Raw genomic sequence first — 19,588 nt, 5'->3', positions numbered from 1 at the left:
AAAAAGAAGTAAAATTAAAATTTTTTTTTAAAAAAAAAAGTTATGAGAATAAACTAAAATCATGAATATTTAAAAAATAAAATGATGAAAGTTAAAATTAATATATGTTACCGTATAAATCAATTTTATTGAAACTTGAACATTTTAAAGATATAATATATATCCTGCAAGTTAAAATACAAAGTTTGAACATGCATATAACATGTGTCCAGTATACATCGATTAATAATTAAAATTATATGGGGAAACGGGTTTTTTCTAATTTAGGCAATAAACTAAATTACAAAAAGTAAAAATTATAATATTATACTTCTATGCAATTTGACGACTACGCGATTATATACTTCTATACAATTTGAGAGACTGGTGGAGTATTATTATTTTCAATCTGATTGTTTTCATCATTTAACTCATTTTCAGCCTTTTCAAACCTTCTTCTAATCCAAACAGGTAATAGAACAGCAAAGGCAATTAATATTAAAGCAAAAACATTAGTAAATGAGAATATTTTAAAATCGGAAGCATTTGTTAAATGTTCGATAGTTAAACCAGCTTGTACATGAATTAAAGAAGGTGCAGCAACACCAAAAAATGTTCCAATAAAAAATACTTTTAAAGGAACACCAACGTGTGGAGCTGCTATATTAGCAAACCAATTAGGCGGAAATGGGGATAAACGAAGTACAATCATATAATTAAATAAATTTTGCGAATGCGATCGTAATTTTTCTGCCCATCTATCTAATTTTTCAGAGAATTTGTCTTTTACAAACGATTTTCCAAATTTATGAGATAATAAATAACAGTTGGTTGCACCAATTGCTGAACACTAAAAAAAAAGGGAAAAAAATTTTATTAGAGAATGAAGCATAACAAATTTGTTAAGTAAAGTGCATGAAATGGTACATACAAGGCAAACTAAGAAGAGGGCTACAACAAGATTAAACAAAGCACCACCCAATATCGATAACCACATACTGCCAGGTATAGAAAATGTCTGTAAACTTATAAAAAAATGAATATCAAATTTAATATAAACAAAAAAAATAATTCTCGCACTTTTAACTACTTACTAGATATATACAATCACAAAAACGGTCATTACACTATAATAATATTGGTCCATATATTGTGCTAATAATTTGTTCAATAATTGCAAATCTTCTATTCCACTTGGTAAACGTACCGATCGTTTTTGCTCTCTTAAATTAATTAGAAAATTCAAATTTAAATTAAAATCTTTTTTTTTAAAATATGGGATCAAGAAAAAAAAAAAATGGAATCAAAATATTTACTCGTTTAATGGTGGTAAACATATTTTCAGTATTAGATAAACTATGAAAGTAGATACTAAAAATATTAACAATAATCGAAGGATTGCTTTCAATGAGTTCCATTTTTTATCATTATTGTAAAATAGTAATCGATATTTAAAATCTAATAATTTTGCCGTGGAAGTTGGTATTACAACTGAATTGTATGGTTGAGAACCATTATTATTTCCTAATAGCGATGTTACTTCTGTCATTATTATTAATGTATAATTTTATAATTTTGATATTTTTATTAGTTTTTATATATAAAAAAAATTTAAATAAAAGAAAAGAGAAAAGTTTTTGTATTTTTTTTTTAAAAAAAAAAATATTTAAATTTATGACACACGGAGAATGTGCGATTATAATAATATTATGACATTCTGCACAAATTTTTTTTTTTACAATATGAAAATTATAAATAAATAAATATTAATGTGGGAAAGTGATATACTTGATTAAGTCACGAGCTTAGTATTAATTGAAACTTTATGAGTTTCTGAAGCCAATTACCTTTTTTAACATTCTAGCATGCTCATAAATCCTAATCCTATTAATCTTAGTAATTTTATATAAAGGATATAAATGGTATCAATGGTATCTCAAAATGCCAAACATGCTAAAGTGAGTCATTATATAATCATCAGATTAAAAATGGGGTTTACCATTATTATAATGATTATAATGATTACTAAAAATTATAGATTTATAATTTCGGCAAGTAAATAAGCCGAAGCCGAATTCATCCTTTCAATTCCTGTAACCAATCAAATTTCCATCAGTAAATCAAACGGGATTTTTATTATCCAAAAATAAATTAGATTGAGGCCCTTTAATGGTTAGGTGGTTTTTAAATTTTAAGATGACGATTTATTTGAAAAAAATAGTTTTTTCTTCTACGTGATGTCATTATTCCAAGTCATAAGTATCGTAAAAATAAAATTAGAGATAATTTGATAGTAAATTAGTATATGCGAAATTTTACCTCCTAATTTATTCAACTAATAAAATAAAGTTTTTCAATTTACAATACATTCAAATCTAAATTTTAGTTGTATTTCCATTTTTCTCTGAAGGTGTTAATGAAAAAAATGACCTTTTTTGCAGTTGTCCATAATATTTCACCCGTTTTCCATTCATTAATTATATATTATAATAATTAGGAAATAGGTTTTCATACTTCGTGTATGATAAACAATCTGAAGTGTATTATTTTCTTATTTTATAAGAAATTATAGTATAAAAACAAAATAAAACCCAGTTTTGTAATCAATAATAAATCCGTGCAATAATCAAATTTCATATATCCCTTATATCATTATATTGCAATTTCTCAACTGGTGCTATTTTTACATCTAATTTTCTGTATTTTCTAACAGTTGGATAAGTGAGAGGTACCTTAATTTACTGTGAAAATAGGAAAATACCAGAAAAAAAAATTTAAAAATTGATTAATACATCACTTATATATTATATATATCTCAATATCTTAATCATACTTATCTAAAAAAACATATTTATATTATTGTAAAGCAATTTATTATTACTGGTAAGTGATTCACAATAAGTTAATGCAGAAAAGCAAATTCAAATACAATTCTTTATCTGTTATTACCATTATTTCTATAATATCTATATATATATATATGCAAATAATTAAAAGTATAATAAAAAACTTTAATAATATTAAGTTATATATAAAAGTCAAAGTTTACAATTATTATTAACTTGTATTATTATTATTTGAAAATGCAATATATAATATGATATATATTGGGATGGTAAAAGAGTTGACAGACACATTAGGAAATTTATAGATAATATATGTGAGTCTGTACTAGAGGTAGCATGGTCTTTTAATCGTGCATACAGAACAATTTTTCAAGACACAACATGTGTGATAGAAGAAAAAGTCACGTGGGCATTACTTAAAAAAAACACAGGTCTCAATTGTACAACATCAACAATAAATGACAGATTTATTAAGCACTTAAAACTGACAAATAATCTGCTACCAACTTTAGAGATTATGAAAGAAAGGAGATACAATTTATATGGAGATGTAAAATGCAGAATGTGTCTTGAAGAAAATGAAGACAATGATCACATAATCTATTGTCAGCAACTTAGAGATAAATGGTTAATGGTGGCGAACAACACTATGCATAAATGTGACCAAATGCTTAAAGACTTGCTTTCACAAGAGAAATATCTCCAACTAAACCAAGAGGATACACAACAATTACTTTTGTGGAATAGAAATTTTTTTGGCCATACAATAGATTCTAATCAAGAGTTACCTATTCCCTTCATACATTTAATGCTAAAGAATTTTTTTCCTAAAGAAAAATATAGAGAAATCAAGCTTATTGTTAAGTCAGAAAAAGCTACACTAACAATTACTACTTTTTTTTTAGAAATATTTGTTAATGAATTTTATAAAATCATTTGACAACCACGCTGCAACTTAATAACAGAATGGGAACGCACAAAAGGAATCAAGAAGTAAGACTTAAGGAAGAAAATACCAGCACATTAATATATTACATATGAATGAACTCTAACTCAACAAATAGAAGGTGATACTTATAACTTAAAGGGAAGGAAAATTTTTAAACATAATGAACAATGGTCAATTGCTCTTGGAAAAACTAGACAATATATAGACCAACTTATCAGAAAAGGAAATAGGGTGATTTGGAAGGTATATAATAATACTAAGATGTACAAATACAAATATAATTTTTTCTTTTTGTTTAGAGGATAGTGAAAGCACATACTGAAGCCATATGATAATAATGATCCTATATAATCTGATAGCTACTATGGGAGGATATAGGTGAATTTTATATTGGTGATGGTAGGGCACAGGGAGCAATCTATAGGATGGGAAACTGGTTCAGAGTTTTAATAGATTAGTTATACACTTAGCAGACACTCCTGTACTTTCATATAACTAATAAACTCATGAATTGCACTATCTTGCAAAAAAAAAAAAAAAAAATGCAATATATACTTTTCAAATATTTATTTTGTTATATTATATTTATAGACTGTTATTAACTTTCTCTCTGAATAAAGATTATCTAGGATAAGTGATTCACTCATGATGATTAGCTAAATTTTTTTAAATATATAATAAATATACTTATATTAATTTTTAGATTTATTGATTGAAAAAAATAAACTCATACTATCCAAAATACTAAATTTTTTGATAGGGATAACAAAAAAAAAATGAGTTACAACAATAAAAAAAAGAAAATATGTAAATGAAAAAAGAAAAAAAGAATAAAGGTAAATGAAAAAAATAGGAAGAGTGAAAGGAAATAAAGAAATAAAAGAGATTGAAGGAGAAATAAAATGGAGTAAAGGAGAGTAAAAGAAATGAAAGAAATAAAAAAGATCAAATAGACACTAGTCGAAATAGTCCAATTCGGCCAGATTTCATATAGGCAAATTTGGCCCGAATTATGGCTGAAATTTGGCCGAAGTTAGACGAATCTCTTAACCAAAAGTTTTTATCAAGTGTTACCATTCAGACTGCCACTCGTCTAAATTTTAACTAAACTTCAGTAGATTTTGATCTACCATTCGCATGACTTTCAGAATAAAAAATCGTATAACTTTCAGATAACATTCATTATAACGAATACTTAACATTCGGTCAGCTTTTAAACGCAATAAATTGTTATTTATTTAATAAAATATTTAATACTATATATTTAATACTAATTTATACTAATTATTATAATGTTCAATTTATATGCTACGCTAATAATAATATATTATAAGAATGTCCTATTTATATAATATAACACCTTCAAGACGACTTTCATCATCAACTTCATTCACAATGCTAATTTTTTGATACAATAAACAAATAAAATAAAGGTTAAAGTAAAATTATACTGAAATAACATTGAACGTTAAATTTTAGCGAAATAATATCAAATGTATATAATAATTACCAACACTCCATTAAAACGTGTCAGCATCATCATACATATAGTCATCATATATACTCTCGTATCCTATATCAGAATCATATACGACATTACCATTTTCTGGTTCTACACACGTCCATTGTGGTGCATCGTTTGGAGGTTGGACGTCAAAATTTTGCAACATATCGTCATAATTTCTACATCTGGTTAGTTGTGCGTTTTGTTGTGTAAATGAATAAAGATCCAATACTTCCCTAAAAAAAGTTTTTAACTAGAAAGAAACAAGTTAGTGTAAATCTATAAATTACTATAATAAGTCGAAAGTTAGTACATACCTCCGATGATTTCCATGATCGATTATACACAACTATTTGACGTTTTTCCGACGCATTTTCCTCATCCATTTCACTCAACTCCGGTGAATAATATCTGATATCTTGAATGATATTGATCATCTCTTGTTTTTCATAGTGAGCAATTCTCACGTCGTCTTTATCATATAAAGCTTTGGCAGCTTTTAGTCAACGAATTTTTTTCTAAACGCAAAATAACATGGGTAAAACGTTTATATTTAACTAAAAACAACCAAAATTCTTATGTCGTTCATCCTCCCATTTGTGTGTAGATGACGATCGTCACTATTGAGTTTTCCCTTCTTCTTGTAATTATTCTTACTCGTCTAGATTTATGCAACGACATTAGCCATTTCGTCAACTTATCGTAGGTGGAGTTAAAATTTGGCTTTAAGCTCTTCATTAGTTCTGGTATTAATTGTTTTTTTATGTCTACGTTAGTTTTGCTCATAAACGTTTGATCATAGTCCAGGTCAAATTTGGCAGGCATAGTTTTCAAAATGGTCTTCATTTCCATCTAAATTATTAACAGTAATAAAAAATTTGGTAAATATTAGCACGAAACCATTTTTTAAAATATTACTAACCCTTGCATCTTTATCGTCCTTTTCATCCTTATCGTCCTTTTCATCCTTTTCGTCTATTTCAACATCCACGTTAATAATTTCGTCATCTGAATCTTCACTATCATTATTCCTAACGTTGGCAAATAAAAGGTAATTAATTATACGAATAGTTATAAAACGGATAACAAAAATTTATGATACCTTTGATGTTTACGTTTAGGCTTTGAGCTTTTTTTCATGCTTCTTGACATCCGAAGGTTCTTATAAAAATCGATTCGTTCATAAAGTCTGTCGGTCTTTTTTCCGAATTCCTCATTTATTTTTATTAGCATTTCATTTAATTCTTTCAACTCTTCAAGTTCTTTATTAAGTTTATCTATCTTATATTGCAATTCCATATTATTGGCTTTTAATTTCCCATTTTCTACCTTCAGATCTAAAAATTGAAGGTTTTCAAATATATATCTATATATCGTAAAAACATTCGTCAATAAACAATTAAGAATCGATAATCAAAATTTACCAAAATTACTCAAATTTTTTTCCAATGATCACAAAGTTTTGGTTGCTTCAACTCAACTTTCATCTAGAATCATTGATTTCGGTAAATGGATTTTTGGAATTTTTACTTGTAAGCCTGCAAGCTTTGATTTAATAATATTTGACGATGATTTCGTATTGGAGAGAGAAGTTCGTGAAGCACTCAGTGATGAAGATGATTTCATATTGGAGAGAGAGGTTCGTGAAGCACTTGGTAATGAAGATGATTTCGTGTTGAAGGGGGATCTTAAAGTACTCGGTGATGAAGAAAATGATTTCATGTTGAAGGGGGATCGTAAAGTTTCTGATAACATGTTGGAGGTTCGTAAAGCAGTTTCTTCCTCATCAACATTAGGGGGGACGAGATAAAAACATCTCTTTCGTTTCTTTCAGTTCCTTCTTTCTCTCCCTTTTTATTAATATTCTTTGATGTGTCCTTTGACATATTTGAAAAAAATAGAACTTTTCTTAATTGTTAAAATAGCCAAAATTTATTTACTTTTATTAAATTTATTAAATTTGTAAAAATATATAATAAAATTTTACACGAAAGTATTTTGAAATTGTAAGAAAAAAAAAGTTAAGTTCTAGGACGAAACTTTGAAGAATCGAGTTTTTTTATAGTTTATTTATAGTTAAAAATTTGATCAAAAGCTTAATTTATACTATTAAATTCTTAAATTTGATAAGTGATTTATTGAATTTTTTATTAATAATTCGATAAGTTACTTTACGTTAAATTGATGGAAATTTGATAAATCAATTTTAGTTGATGTGAAATTCGCCAAATCACTTAAATTTGATGAGAATTCAATACATCACTTAAAGTTGATGGAAAATTCGTAAAGTTTGATGAGAATTCAATACATCATTTAAAGTTGATGGAAAATTCATAAAGTTTGATGAGAATTCGATAAATCACTTTTAAGTTGATCGCTCAAGTTGAAAATTCGTTAGTCGAAACTTCACTAGCAACAATTATATGATAATTATTGAATTGAAACAAATTTCAATACAATTCCATAATTATCAAAATTATCTGAAATTTTTGACAAAATGGGACGAAAAAGAATGATATCTAGTGTACTTGATGAAAATCCTATTACTACCAGATCACCTCGAGTTACTACTTGATCAATCGTTCAGCCAAGAATTCGTAAAGTACCCTGTTTCTGTAGCGATTGTAAAGGAATGTTAGTTGCTCCTTGCACAAAGAATCGACATGAATTATCGAGCCAACTTTCGTCAGATGTTTCAGAAGTAATTATCAAAAATACTGAAATTCGGGATAATGAACCATTTGAAGTTTTGGAAAATACTGAAAATATTAATGATGAATCATTTCAATTGACTATTTTAAATGAGCAAAGAGTTGACTGATTGCCTCGAAGATGTAGATCAAGATACATTTCGACCAGAGTTTCCATTGGTAACATTGGTAACATCGAACAAGATTTATTACTGAGAGAAAGTACAGCCGAAGATCAAAGCGAAGACACTAATGAAGATAACGAATCGAATGGAGATGACGAATCGGAAAATAACAATTCTGAAACTTTTGAAGATTATATGCCTTTCTTTCGAACCATATCAAGACCCAGATGTCACTCCAACTCCAACTAGCGATGATAATAAGTTTTTATGGATTTTAATATGGATTATGAAATTTCGAATGAGATTTAACATTTCAGAAACAGCAACTAAATCACTAATAAAGTTCATAAAACTAGGACCCCGGATATCTAATATAAAGGTCATAATGGACTTTTGGCCAAAAACACCCCTTTTTGCTGAAACTCAAAAAATCGTTTTTTGTAAATATCTCAGCATCCAGTAATTCAATTTTAATGAACTTTTTTTTTATTTTGTAGCCCTCATTTAGCTCTACAATTTAAAAAAAAGTTCATCAAAATTGGACTACTGGATGCCGAGATATTTACAAAAAACAATTTTTTTGAAATTTCTGAAAAATGGGCCAATCTGCCGAAAGTGTGACTTATGACCTGTTTTGGAGATATCCGGGGTCCTATAAAACTGTTATTGGATGAAATTGGCAATACTGCATTTGAAAATTTTCCCGTCACTTTATACAAAGCGAGAAATATTCTCAACATAGAAGATTGATTTGTTCTTTACGGCTATGTACGTTCGTCACAAATTATACAACAAACAAGAAGTAGAGGAGTTTCGTTAAGATGAAATTCTTGCCATTATGAAATGTCAACATATCGAATTTCCAAATTCATCGAGACGTCAGAAGTGCCAAACTCCTTTATCTCATCAAATAAGATTATTAAATAAAGTGTTAAATCGAATTGAGATGATTTATCCATTTTCTACAATTCGTCAACAATTAGCAACCCTATATCTTCGATCAGGATTCGAAAGGTCACTCAGATATTAGTCCGATCGATCACATTCTGAAAATATATTGACCGACATTTACGATGGTCAAGTGTGGAAAACATTTAAGGATACTTCTTATCATGATTCGCCTAATTTTTTTCAGTTTGAAGTTGCAGATTAACACCTCAGTTTAATGCTGAATGTGGATTGGTTTTAACCCTATGAAGGGACAATTCACAGCACCGGTGTGATATATGTTGCCATTTGCAACTTGCCTTACGACATTCGATTTAAAAGAGAAAATTTATTAATTTTCAGAATATTACCAGGTCCTAACGAAGTGAGCCTACACCAAATCAATCACTATTTAGCACCAATTGTCAATAATTTAGAATTACTATGGAGTGGAATAACTCTAAATCAAACATTTGAGTGCCAAAACGGAAAAAATATTCGTGTGGCTTTAGTACTAGTTTCGTGTGATGTTCCTGCGGCAAGAAAGATATACAGGCATATTTCAGCGCTTACATCATGTCACCAGTGCAAAAAACGAGCAAATTATGAGAATTGACAAAATAATTTCGCTGGGATGGACAATATAGACGAATGGTTTGTTACTCAAGATTTGGCCAAGTTTCGTGAAAATGCACATGAATGGCGATGTTGTAGCTCTAATGCTTCACAAAAACATTTTACGAAAGATACTGGAGTTAGATGGTCAGAATTATTGCAGTTGTCATACTTCGACCCTATAAGGTTCATTGTTGTCGATCCAATGCACTGCTTATTTCTAGGCATCGCGAGATGGATAGTGAAAAGAATTTGGGTTGATGAAGGAATTTTGAACTAACAATCGTTTATAAAAATTCAAAAAAAAATGGATGAGTTTCAGATTCCATCTGATTTGGGATGAATCCCTGGGAAAATCCATTGCAGAGAAGGATTTTCAAATTTTACAGCAGATTAATGGCGAATCTTTTTCACAATTTACGCTATGGTATCGCTATGGAGTCACCTTTCGGTACATGATCGGTAAATTCTCAATCATTTTGTGAGAGTTTATACAGCTTTTGTAAGTCGAATTTTAGAACTTGATGCTGTGAGAGAATTGCATGAGAGATTGATTGAAATTGTGAAGTTGATTGAAGAACATTATGAATGAGATAAAATTACTCTTAATCTCCATCTTTCACTTCATTTGAGTGAATGTATGTATGATTTTAGACCTTTATACGCATTCTGGTGTTTCTTCTTCGAATGCATGAACGGTGTATTAGGTAAACTATAACTATTTATTTAGGTTTAATATTCTTATTCTTAATTTATGCATAATTGTAATTTTAAATTTTAGGCACCTTACCAAACAGCCATAGGAAAATAGAACCAGAAATTATGCGACAAATGATGGCTAATATCCACATTGATAGTATTGTAAATTCTGGAGAAAATGTAAAATGACTAGAACTTCTCAATAACCGAGCTTTTGTTGGATCCTTGGCAGAGGCTGACGAATTTTCAGCTGATGAAATGGAACGATTTTAGTTGAATTCGCAGAATATTCAACAATCAATAGTCACTGGAAGCGAGTCGTTTCCAGGTGAAATGTTGGGTTCTGCCTCTGAAAATGTAGTTATGTCAAATTCAATGCTTGATTTACTGGTCGAATACTATTTGGTGACTTATGAAACACTTGAGTTTCGAAAGCCATTTGGAGAAGGCCACGAGAATTCAAGGATTATTTCCGTCAAAATGAAACAGTTCGGTAGATGTAGAATCGGTTCAGAGACATTTGGATCAAATATGTCAGCTCGACACGTAAGGAACTCGTATGTTTTAGCCAAATTTATAACACAAGACGGTAGTGTCGATTGTTATCCTGGACAAGTTCAATTTTTTTTTCCCACAAGGTTGACTTACCGGATGGAGAATTGGAACATAATTTGGCATTCATTCGATGGTATCAACCAGCGAATTCTCGTTATTATTTCAGTATTGAAGACGATGAAATTTGCAATGTCGAACTTTAGGGTACTGAATTTTACCCAGAAGGTCGAGATTGCATAATTCCAGTGCATAATATTCTCAGTAGATTTGTGCCAATAAAATATAAAATTTCGGATAGGAAAAATGCGAGAGAATATTTGGTCGTAAATCCTGTTAATAGAAAATTTAACATTCGTTAAAAATAATAATAATAAATCTTCATTTTTGTTAGTCGAAATTTGACGGAAGTTGTTGCTTTTTATTGGATTTTACATAAATTCTTTTTTTTTGAGTTTTACATAAGTGTCACTTGTTCATAATAAATTTCAGAAACTGAGTTTTATATAATGATCGGAACTTCGGAAAATCAGAATATCAGAAGAACTTCAGAAGAACTTCAGAAAAGAACTTTGGAAATCATGTAAGTTGAAATTAAGCCGAAATTAAATTCAGACGAATTTTGGCTGAAATTTATTCCGAAACTTAGCCGAAAGTTACATGTCCAAAATTTCTTATTTCGACTAGTTGAAAGAAATGAAAAAAAAAGAATAAAAGAAAGATAAAATGGAGCAAAAGAAAAATAAAAAAATAAAAGAAATAAAAATAATATAAAAAAATGAAAAAGATGAAGTGGAAATGGAAAAAAAATGAAAATAATAAAGAATAGTATAAAGGAACAAAAATAATAAAATGGAAATAGAAAAAAATAAAAATAATGAAAGGTAGTGTAAAAAAATAAAAGAAATGAAAGGTAGTGTAAAGGAACAAAAGAAACAAAATAAGAACAAAAAAGTGAAAGAAACAAAGAAAAAATAAAAAGCAATAGAAAAAATAAAGAAAGAGAAAAATAAAAAAAGCAAAAGAAATAAAGAGATAAAAAGAAAACAAAAATGGGAAAAGAATAAAAATATGATAAACAGAAAATTAAATAAAACCAACCCTATAAAATAAAAGAAGAAATAAAGTTAGTAGAAAATAAAAATTATATATAAAAATAAATAAAAATAAAAAAATAAAAAATATACCTTAATAGTTATAAAGAAAAACTGAAAAATCTAAAAAAAATAAAATATAAAATCATTAAAATATAAAAAATAAAATATAAAATAAAAAATAAGAAAAAACAATTATGTAATTCTGAATATATATACTTTAATAATTGTAAAATAAGGATCTAAAAAAATAAAATAAAGTTAGTAAGAAACAAAATGCAAGAAGCAAAATAAAAAAAAAAGAAAATGTACCTTAAATGCTATATAAAAGAGCGAAGAGATTTAAAGAAAAAAAAGTTTATCTAAATACGTTTAAAAATAATCAGCACATTAATTAGCCAATAAAATTTGAATGAGGTAATATCATTAAATAAATTATATAAATTATTAAATTAAATTACTTTAGAATCCTGCTTACTTCTAATAGAGATTTTTAGAAAAATTTCAAATTTACTAGTAATTTTACTAATGATCCTATTGGTTAATTGATCTAAAAAAAAAAATTATAATAACTTAATGTAATCAGTATTTCCTTTTTAAGTGTAATTTATCTATATATAGTAGAATCTTTAAAAATTCTGAATTATAAATTTTACTTTAAATTTCTAGTAACTTATCTTATAAGTAAGCAGAATCCTATTATAATAGAATTCCAAATAATACTAATACAACTTACAAATAAACTTTAAAAATATATTTTAAAATGTGATTTTACTGCCAATAGAATCCTTTTATTAAGATAAATTTAATAATATAAATTTTATTAAAATTGAATCACTAGTTATATTAAAAATAAGATATATAGTATAATGAAATTTTAAAAATACCATATATCACGGGCTACAGTATCACAGGTATTTTAAAAATTCTGTTTTTTGTGAATATTTCACAATCTACTAGTTCAATTTAAGTGATTTTTTTTTTATTTTGAAGAATTCAATGAGAGTTATCAAACAAAAAAAAAGATGGCTTAAATCTGATCACTGGATCACAAGATAAATGTAAAATATCCCCTGGATATTATACAATTCTATAAAATTTTTCAAGAGGAATATTATATATAGGAGGGTACTATAGTCCACAATATACAGTATCTTGCAATTTTTGAAAAATTTTTAATATAAACTTTAGGTAAACTCAAATGTGAGTTGTATTAGTATTGTTCAAACACTGGTAAAAAAATGATTTATCCTACACATATCTTACACATATTGGGTACTTAAAATGTAGAAAATCATACACAAATAATACACATATCATACACATATCGGGTACTAATATATATATCATATATATATCTGGTACCTGATAGGTATACTATATATATAAGTACCCGATATGTGTATGATATGTATATTATTTGTGTATGATTTTCTACATTTTGAGTACCCGATATATGTAAGATATGTGTAGGATATGTGTAGGATAGACCATTTTTTTACCAGTGAAAGTTCTATTATAATTTTATTTTAAACTCTTAAATTATATTTGTATAAATAAATATAAATAAGCCTATTTAATTTTTATTTTTTTACTTAATTATTAATAAATTATATAATTTTTTAGTTTTATGATTACCAGATATTAAAAATAGGATTAAAAGACTAAGAAAATTCATTACAAATAAAATCTACCTATAGAATTAAATAATTATTTAATAGTATATACATAAAGTACTTTATGTATAACAAGTAGTTCATATGTGCCGATTTTTGGAATTAGTCTAAATTAAGATTTTTATAAAAATTTAATATTTTACGTAACTCAGTAGTGATACCGGGCGAAACTATTTTTTTCAATCCGAAATATTTCGTCTTTTTTTTTTGAAGGATAAATTTATTCTGAAACCTAAACTTATTCCGAAACTTAAATGTATATCCAAAATGATGAAATATGTATTTATAGTACAACATAGTATTTAAGGTTTAGTAAACTAGCCAATTATAGTATAATTATTTATTTTACGTTTAGTAAATGTATAATTTTAATAAATTTCAAAGAAAATGTAACACAATTTTCAACATATTATTATCAAAAAAGTTATAAGCATGTGAAAAAAATACGATTTCTAATATAAAATTGATTATAAAGTGTCTCCTTCTAATTCATTATCAAGTAAATATTGTTGAATTAATTCTTCAATATCATAATTACTTTCCATTTCTACATTTTACTATCATCTAGTTCATCTTCACCATCAGTTTCATTAACATCATCATTAATATCACTATCATCCGAATTTTCACCATCATTATTCAAACATTTTACTGCATTTTTTAAATTAAACATTTCTTCAATAATCAAAACCCGTACTTCATGATTAGGAATTTCTGAAATAGGAATATTTCTTCTATTATCAATTTCATCTTCCTCCTCTTCAAATTGTAAAAATGTTGAATCATTAATCATTTCATGCACTTCGTTCTCTGTATATTGTTGACTAACATAAGCAAGCTCATTTTTAATATTAGATACATAAAATGACCAAATTTTTGCCATAGCCTCAACCTTTAAAAGTCCTAATCGTTGCCATCGTATACCATATAACCAGCCAAGAGTGGAAAAAATTCTTTCGCATCCTGCACTATGTGGAGTGATAGAAAACACCATTATAGCCAATGCAGGAAGATAATCATACTTGTCTTTGATTGTCACCAACTTTCATTGGTGTTTCAAGATGGCTATCAAACTCTTGATTATATGGACTCTTTCGCAATTCATAATTATGCATTTGTGCCAAAAGACGATTACATGACCTCCTGTCACCACCATTGTTTTGCCAAATCTGAGCCGCGGTAGTAGTGATAGTTTTCCAATATACTGCTTTTAATCCACGTGCTATTAAATATTTATAAAAAAATCAATTTATTTTTTTTTAATAAATAATTTCATTAAAAAATTAGGATTTTACTAACCGCGATAGGCAGGATGTAAAAAATATGCCAAAATATAGATTTTTGGATCAAACTTGTCCCAATATTTGTTAAATGATTTGATACAATGTTGATGAAATTCTACCATTCCTCGAGAAGATAATTTTTTTAATAGTATTTGCTATTAAAATCAATTGAAGAAAGCAATCAGCAAGGTTTGCATTAGCACTTTCAAGTAAGGTAATTGCAGTTTTAATCGGCTTTAGAACTTTGGTTAATTTATCAACGTTTGAGAAAAATTCTGAGCTTTGAATATTTTGTCTAACACTTTTATTTGTGATTTCATTAGGATTATTCTTCAAAACCTATAAATATTTTACGAAATATTATTAATAATCAGTAATATTACAATAACAAAATAAGAATTTATAGATATTGAAATAAACTCACATGTTCTAATGCCATTCGTAAACGAGACACGGAACTTACAGCTTCATACATGGAAGTCCATCTTGTTTCAAAGTATGTTTTAAGCCTTCCTCCTACGATTTGTAATGTAGTAGTAGTATCGGTCAATAATTTTCCTACTATATGAGAACGTTTAAAGAATGATGTAATCTGATTACAGCCACTGATCGTTATTTTAGCCAAATCATGTTCTAAAATTAAAAAAAAAGGTTAAAAAGATGAATTTTTAACAATAATTCATAATTATTTTATAGAATTTGAAACATACCCATAATCTGTTTGGTTACTAAATTGACGAAATGAGCAATGCACTGAAGATCAATAATGTTTGGAAATTGGTTCGTAACAATTTCCCTTGCTTTAACGCAATTCGCAGCATTATCAGTAACTAATGCAGAAACTTTTTCAGGGCCAATTTTTTTGATAATATCCGTAATTTGGCTTGCAAGAAAATCTCCTGTATGATGATCGCCTGAGTAGTCATGAAGAGCATAAAGGTATTGTTCTCGATCAGGAGTTAGGATTACATAGTTATAAACAGAAACACCATTCGGATTTGTCCAGCCATCAAGTGCTTAAAGAGTTAAACAATTAGAATTTAAAATTTTTAAATTTTTAAAAATTCATTTGATAACAAAACTTACCAAGTGTTAAATTCTCAGAATTTTTAATGATCTCCTTAATCTTGTCATTAATTCTTGCTGTTTCTTGATTTAAAAGTTTACCACTCAGCAATTCGCTTGTTGGAGGCTCATATCCTGGTCTCATTTCGTGGAGAAATTCAATAAAAAATGGATTCTCAATAATTGAGAACGGAATACCACAACATATAAATGCGCGCACAAGAGCACGAGTAATAGAAGCCTTTTTTTGAGAATTTATGTTAGTTGACTCAAACCAATCAGTCAACTCCCGCTGGTCCACCTGAGTTTTTCTTTTTTTACTATTTTCTGGCGAAGAAAAGGTATCTTCCCTTCCAAAATCCTGCGCAGAAACTACACCTAAGTAGAACGAATGAACAAGTTCTGGAACTTCTCTACAGTTGTTTGCTAAGTGATCTTCTAGCTCATTTGGATGACCACGAGGCCAATATGTCCTACAATAATTACATTTGGCCGAAAAATGACCAACAGACTTGAGCGGTTTGGCTTACTAATGTCTCCCATACTTCACTTTGAGGACGACCACCTTTCTTCTTTTGTTGTTCAGTTGGAGTGTCCATTTTTTATAGAATATTGAACATTTATGAATATAGCAAAACAGCGAAAGTAATACATTGACGTGACTTTTGGCAATATATAAAGTCATTTGGTATCTCGTGCGGTCGCGCTCGTAGGTTTTTTTTTCTATTTTAACAGTTATTGATTATCATTGATTTGATCATAATTAAAGTTTCACAGTCCGTATCAAAACTGTGCTACATGATAATCCAATATAATATTGATCAGATGATATCAGATGATCAATTTTTTTCAACTCTTCGTCTATTTTTAAACCTATCTAACTTGGAAGTTAGAATAATCTGACAATTTCGCAGTAGTAGTCGGTTACTAAACAACAGTTTAACTTTAGGACGTTCAAAGTACGCTGAGGGCAGAAATTGTGACTCGGAAAGGTTTTGTAGTTAGAGTAATTATAGATTTAGTTACGAGGACATTAAAGTACGCCGAGTGACTTGTAAAGATTATAGTTAGATTTGATGGATTAGTTGATTTCTGAGGGATGGTAAGTTTGGTAAGTTAGATATAGAATGCATCGTGTCAGTATATAGAAATCTATAAAAGGATTGGTACAATTTTATTCATATGGGATGAAAGATTATGGTATCGTGAGAGATGTCTTGTACTGAACGGGTAATTATTTTATGGTGTATAATATAATAATATTGTTATAAAGCTGTGTTTATTTGTTAATATTTTATCATATTGTATGTATAATATTTAATAAATTTTACTAAATTGTGTTTGAAAACATGTCGATTTATTTGTAAAATAAAAAAAAAAACTAAAAATATATTTTTCAGTTTAGTCATAATTTCGGTTTAGTCATGTAACGAAATATTTCAGAATTTCGTAATTTGAAATGCATTGACGAAACAATTTCGGTTTCGTCACATGACTAAATATTTCAGTTTCGCCCGGGATCACTAACTTTTTGGGATTATACCTACAGTGAAACAAAAATTACCTTTATAGATTTAATTAAAGGTATAATCTCTTGTGAGTTATCAGCATACATGTCCTTAATTTTTGAAAATCAAAATTTACAAAAAAAATTCTTAGTTTTATTAAGGAATTTTATTTTTGAAAAAAGTTGGAGCTTTTGGATTGATAGATGTTTGAAATAAAAAGAAAAAGAAAGGAGATTAAAAATTAATCTTAAGAAAGTTAAAGAAAATCTTAATGAAGATAGATATATTGATCCTAATAGGAAACTTAATCAACTTAACCTTTTCAGTGGTTTAGAAAGTTTACGATCGAATTTATATTTTGGAACGAATATGCAGGGTTTTATAGTTTTAGTTAACTATGCTCTGCTCTTTTTTATTTTTTAGAAAGGTATGTAGTTGACTGGTGGTTAGTAGTTATAAGGAGATGAAATAAAAAATTAATTTTATCCTAGGAATCAGGTTTTTAAAGTAAGGTTGATAGAACGTCTTAAGTGTATGTTACTATAATAGGTCTCAAATTCAGGTTAAAACTTATAAAGAAACTAGTTGGTTAGTATTCGTTAGTTTAGAATCTGGTACATGCAACTATTATTATAAACTTTTGTATATTTGTATGGTTCGTTACAATTTATCACTAATAAAAAATAAAAAATAAAAAATAAATCAGTCCATATATATGCTAGTTTTTGATTAGTGTTAACTGTTAGAATAAAATATTGGCAATAAATTATTTTTTTGTAATAATATTTAATTAAATATAGTGCTCTCTATAAGCCATTTAAACTAAATAAGCTTTATCCAAAAAGGCAAACTTTTACAAGTTTTTATCAAATTCTCATTATTAGTTAAGATTATGATTAATTAATTAATCAATAAAGTTTGATAAGATTTGCATTTTTAAATAAGGCTTAACTGGCTTAATATATAGAAATAATTTATAGAGAGTATTAAATTTAGATAGTTTACTAATTTTAATGTAACTAAAATACATGAAATACCTTTAAAAAAAAGATTAAAAAATATTATAGAATTATCAAAAAAGAAAGTTCTAATGCAAAAAAACTTAAATAAATTTAATAATCAAATAAGAAGTTAATATAAATACTCATTATGTGGAAAACCTGATTATTATTACCTGCCTATAATATCTGCTAAAATTAGTAAATATTTTATTAGATATAAAATTTTTACTTTCAATTAGTACTTTCCTTAATTCTAGTAACTTTAATTTAATTCTATTAAAACTATTTATTATATATTCCTTTTATATAATATCCAATATCTTATAAAGTACTTGCAGATATTATATAATTTTTAAATCAAATATTTTGCATAATATTTAAGATATTATATGCAGTGTAATACAGTATAAAAAAAAATGTTCAAATATTTAAGAAAATGATTAATATAAAGATATATTATACTTTTGCAATTTGTTTTTACTATTAAAATACCATAAGAATGCAATTTTTTTATTTGATTTTTACTGTATTGATGGTTAATCTAATTGATTTGTAAATATAATTTTTTATAATCAATATTAAAGATTACTTATGTGCATATAATATCAAACTTTAATTTAAAAAATCAAATAATAAAGAAGTGAATATTGAAGAATAGAAGAACAGGTGATTGGAATGAATAGTAGAATAATTTTAAGTTTTTACACATTTATTTTAATGTAATTCACAGTTTTTATAAATAATTACACATTTTAATGTAATTCAACCATGTTTTTATCTAATAAACCAGTTTACTTTATTAATTACTTTATCTTTTTTTTTTATATATTAATTACTTTATCAATTATTGTTTATATATTTATTATATGAATAATTTATGTATTTTTTATTAAACATGAAAAAAAAACTTTTTTTTGAAATGTAAATTTGATGTTGCATAATTTGGTAATTTTTACCTGAAACAAACATTAAAATACTCTTATTATATTATACTTTTTTATTTTTTAAAAAAATTTTGGCTTTAATAAATATGAAAAAAAAATTATAATAATTATTATAATTTGTATTTTTAATA

At 26.9% G+C, this 19,588-nt stretch overlaps 3 protein-coding genes across 3 annotated transcripts; 1 reads left to right on the top strand and 2 right to left on the bottom strand.

Moving 5' to 3' along the window:
- Window positions 1–346: 346 nt before the first annotated feature.
- Window positions 347–1,528, bottom strand: OCT59_017593 (uncharacterized protein; the record flags this gene model as incomplete). Its single annotated transcript, XM_025322041.2, has 4 exons — window positions 347–829; window positions 911–1,004; window positions 1,074–1,202; window positions 1,296–1,528. The coding sequence occupies 4 exons, from the start codon at window positions 1,526–1,528 to the stop codon at window positions 347–349; spliced, it is 939 nt and encodes a 312-aa protein (XP_025167320.1).
- A 3,766-nt stretch (window positions 1,529–5,294) lies between these two features.
- OCT59_017592 (uncharacterized protein) lies at window positions 5,295–6,577 on the bottom strand (the record flags this gene model as incomplete). Its single annotated transcript, XM_066137583.1, has 4 exons — window positions 5,295–5,531; window positions 5,596–5,774; window positions 6,179–6,309; window positions 6,381–6,577. 4 exons carry the CDS (start codon window positions 6,575–6,577, stop codon window positions 5,295–5,297), a joined length of 744 nt encoding a protein of 247 aa, XP_066004147.1.
- A 149-nt stretch (window positions 6,578–6,726) lies between these two features.
- OCT59_017591 (uncharacterized protein) lies at window positions 6,727–7,088 on the top strand (the record flags this gene model as incomplete). Its single annotated transcript, XM_066137582.1, has 2 exons — window positions 6,727–6,783; window positions 6,864–7,088. 2 exons carry the CDS (start codon window positions 6,727–6,729, stop codon window positions 7,086–7,088), a joined length of 282 nt encoding a protein of 93 aa, XP_066004146.1.
- Between the last annotated feature and the right edge of the window lie 12,500 nt (window positions 7,089–19,588).

The sequence above is a fragment of the Rhizophagus irregularis genome, chromosome 26 (assembly GCF_026210795.1).
Source record: "Rhizophagus irregularis chromosome 26, complete sequence".
Classification (NCBI taxonomy): Eukaryota; Fungi; Glomeromycota; class Glomeromycetes; order Glomerales; family Glomeraceae; genus Rhizophagus; species Rhizophagus irregularis.
This window is presented reverse-complemented; position numbering and strand designations above follow the sequence as displayed.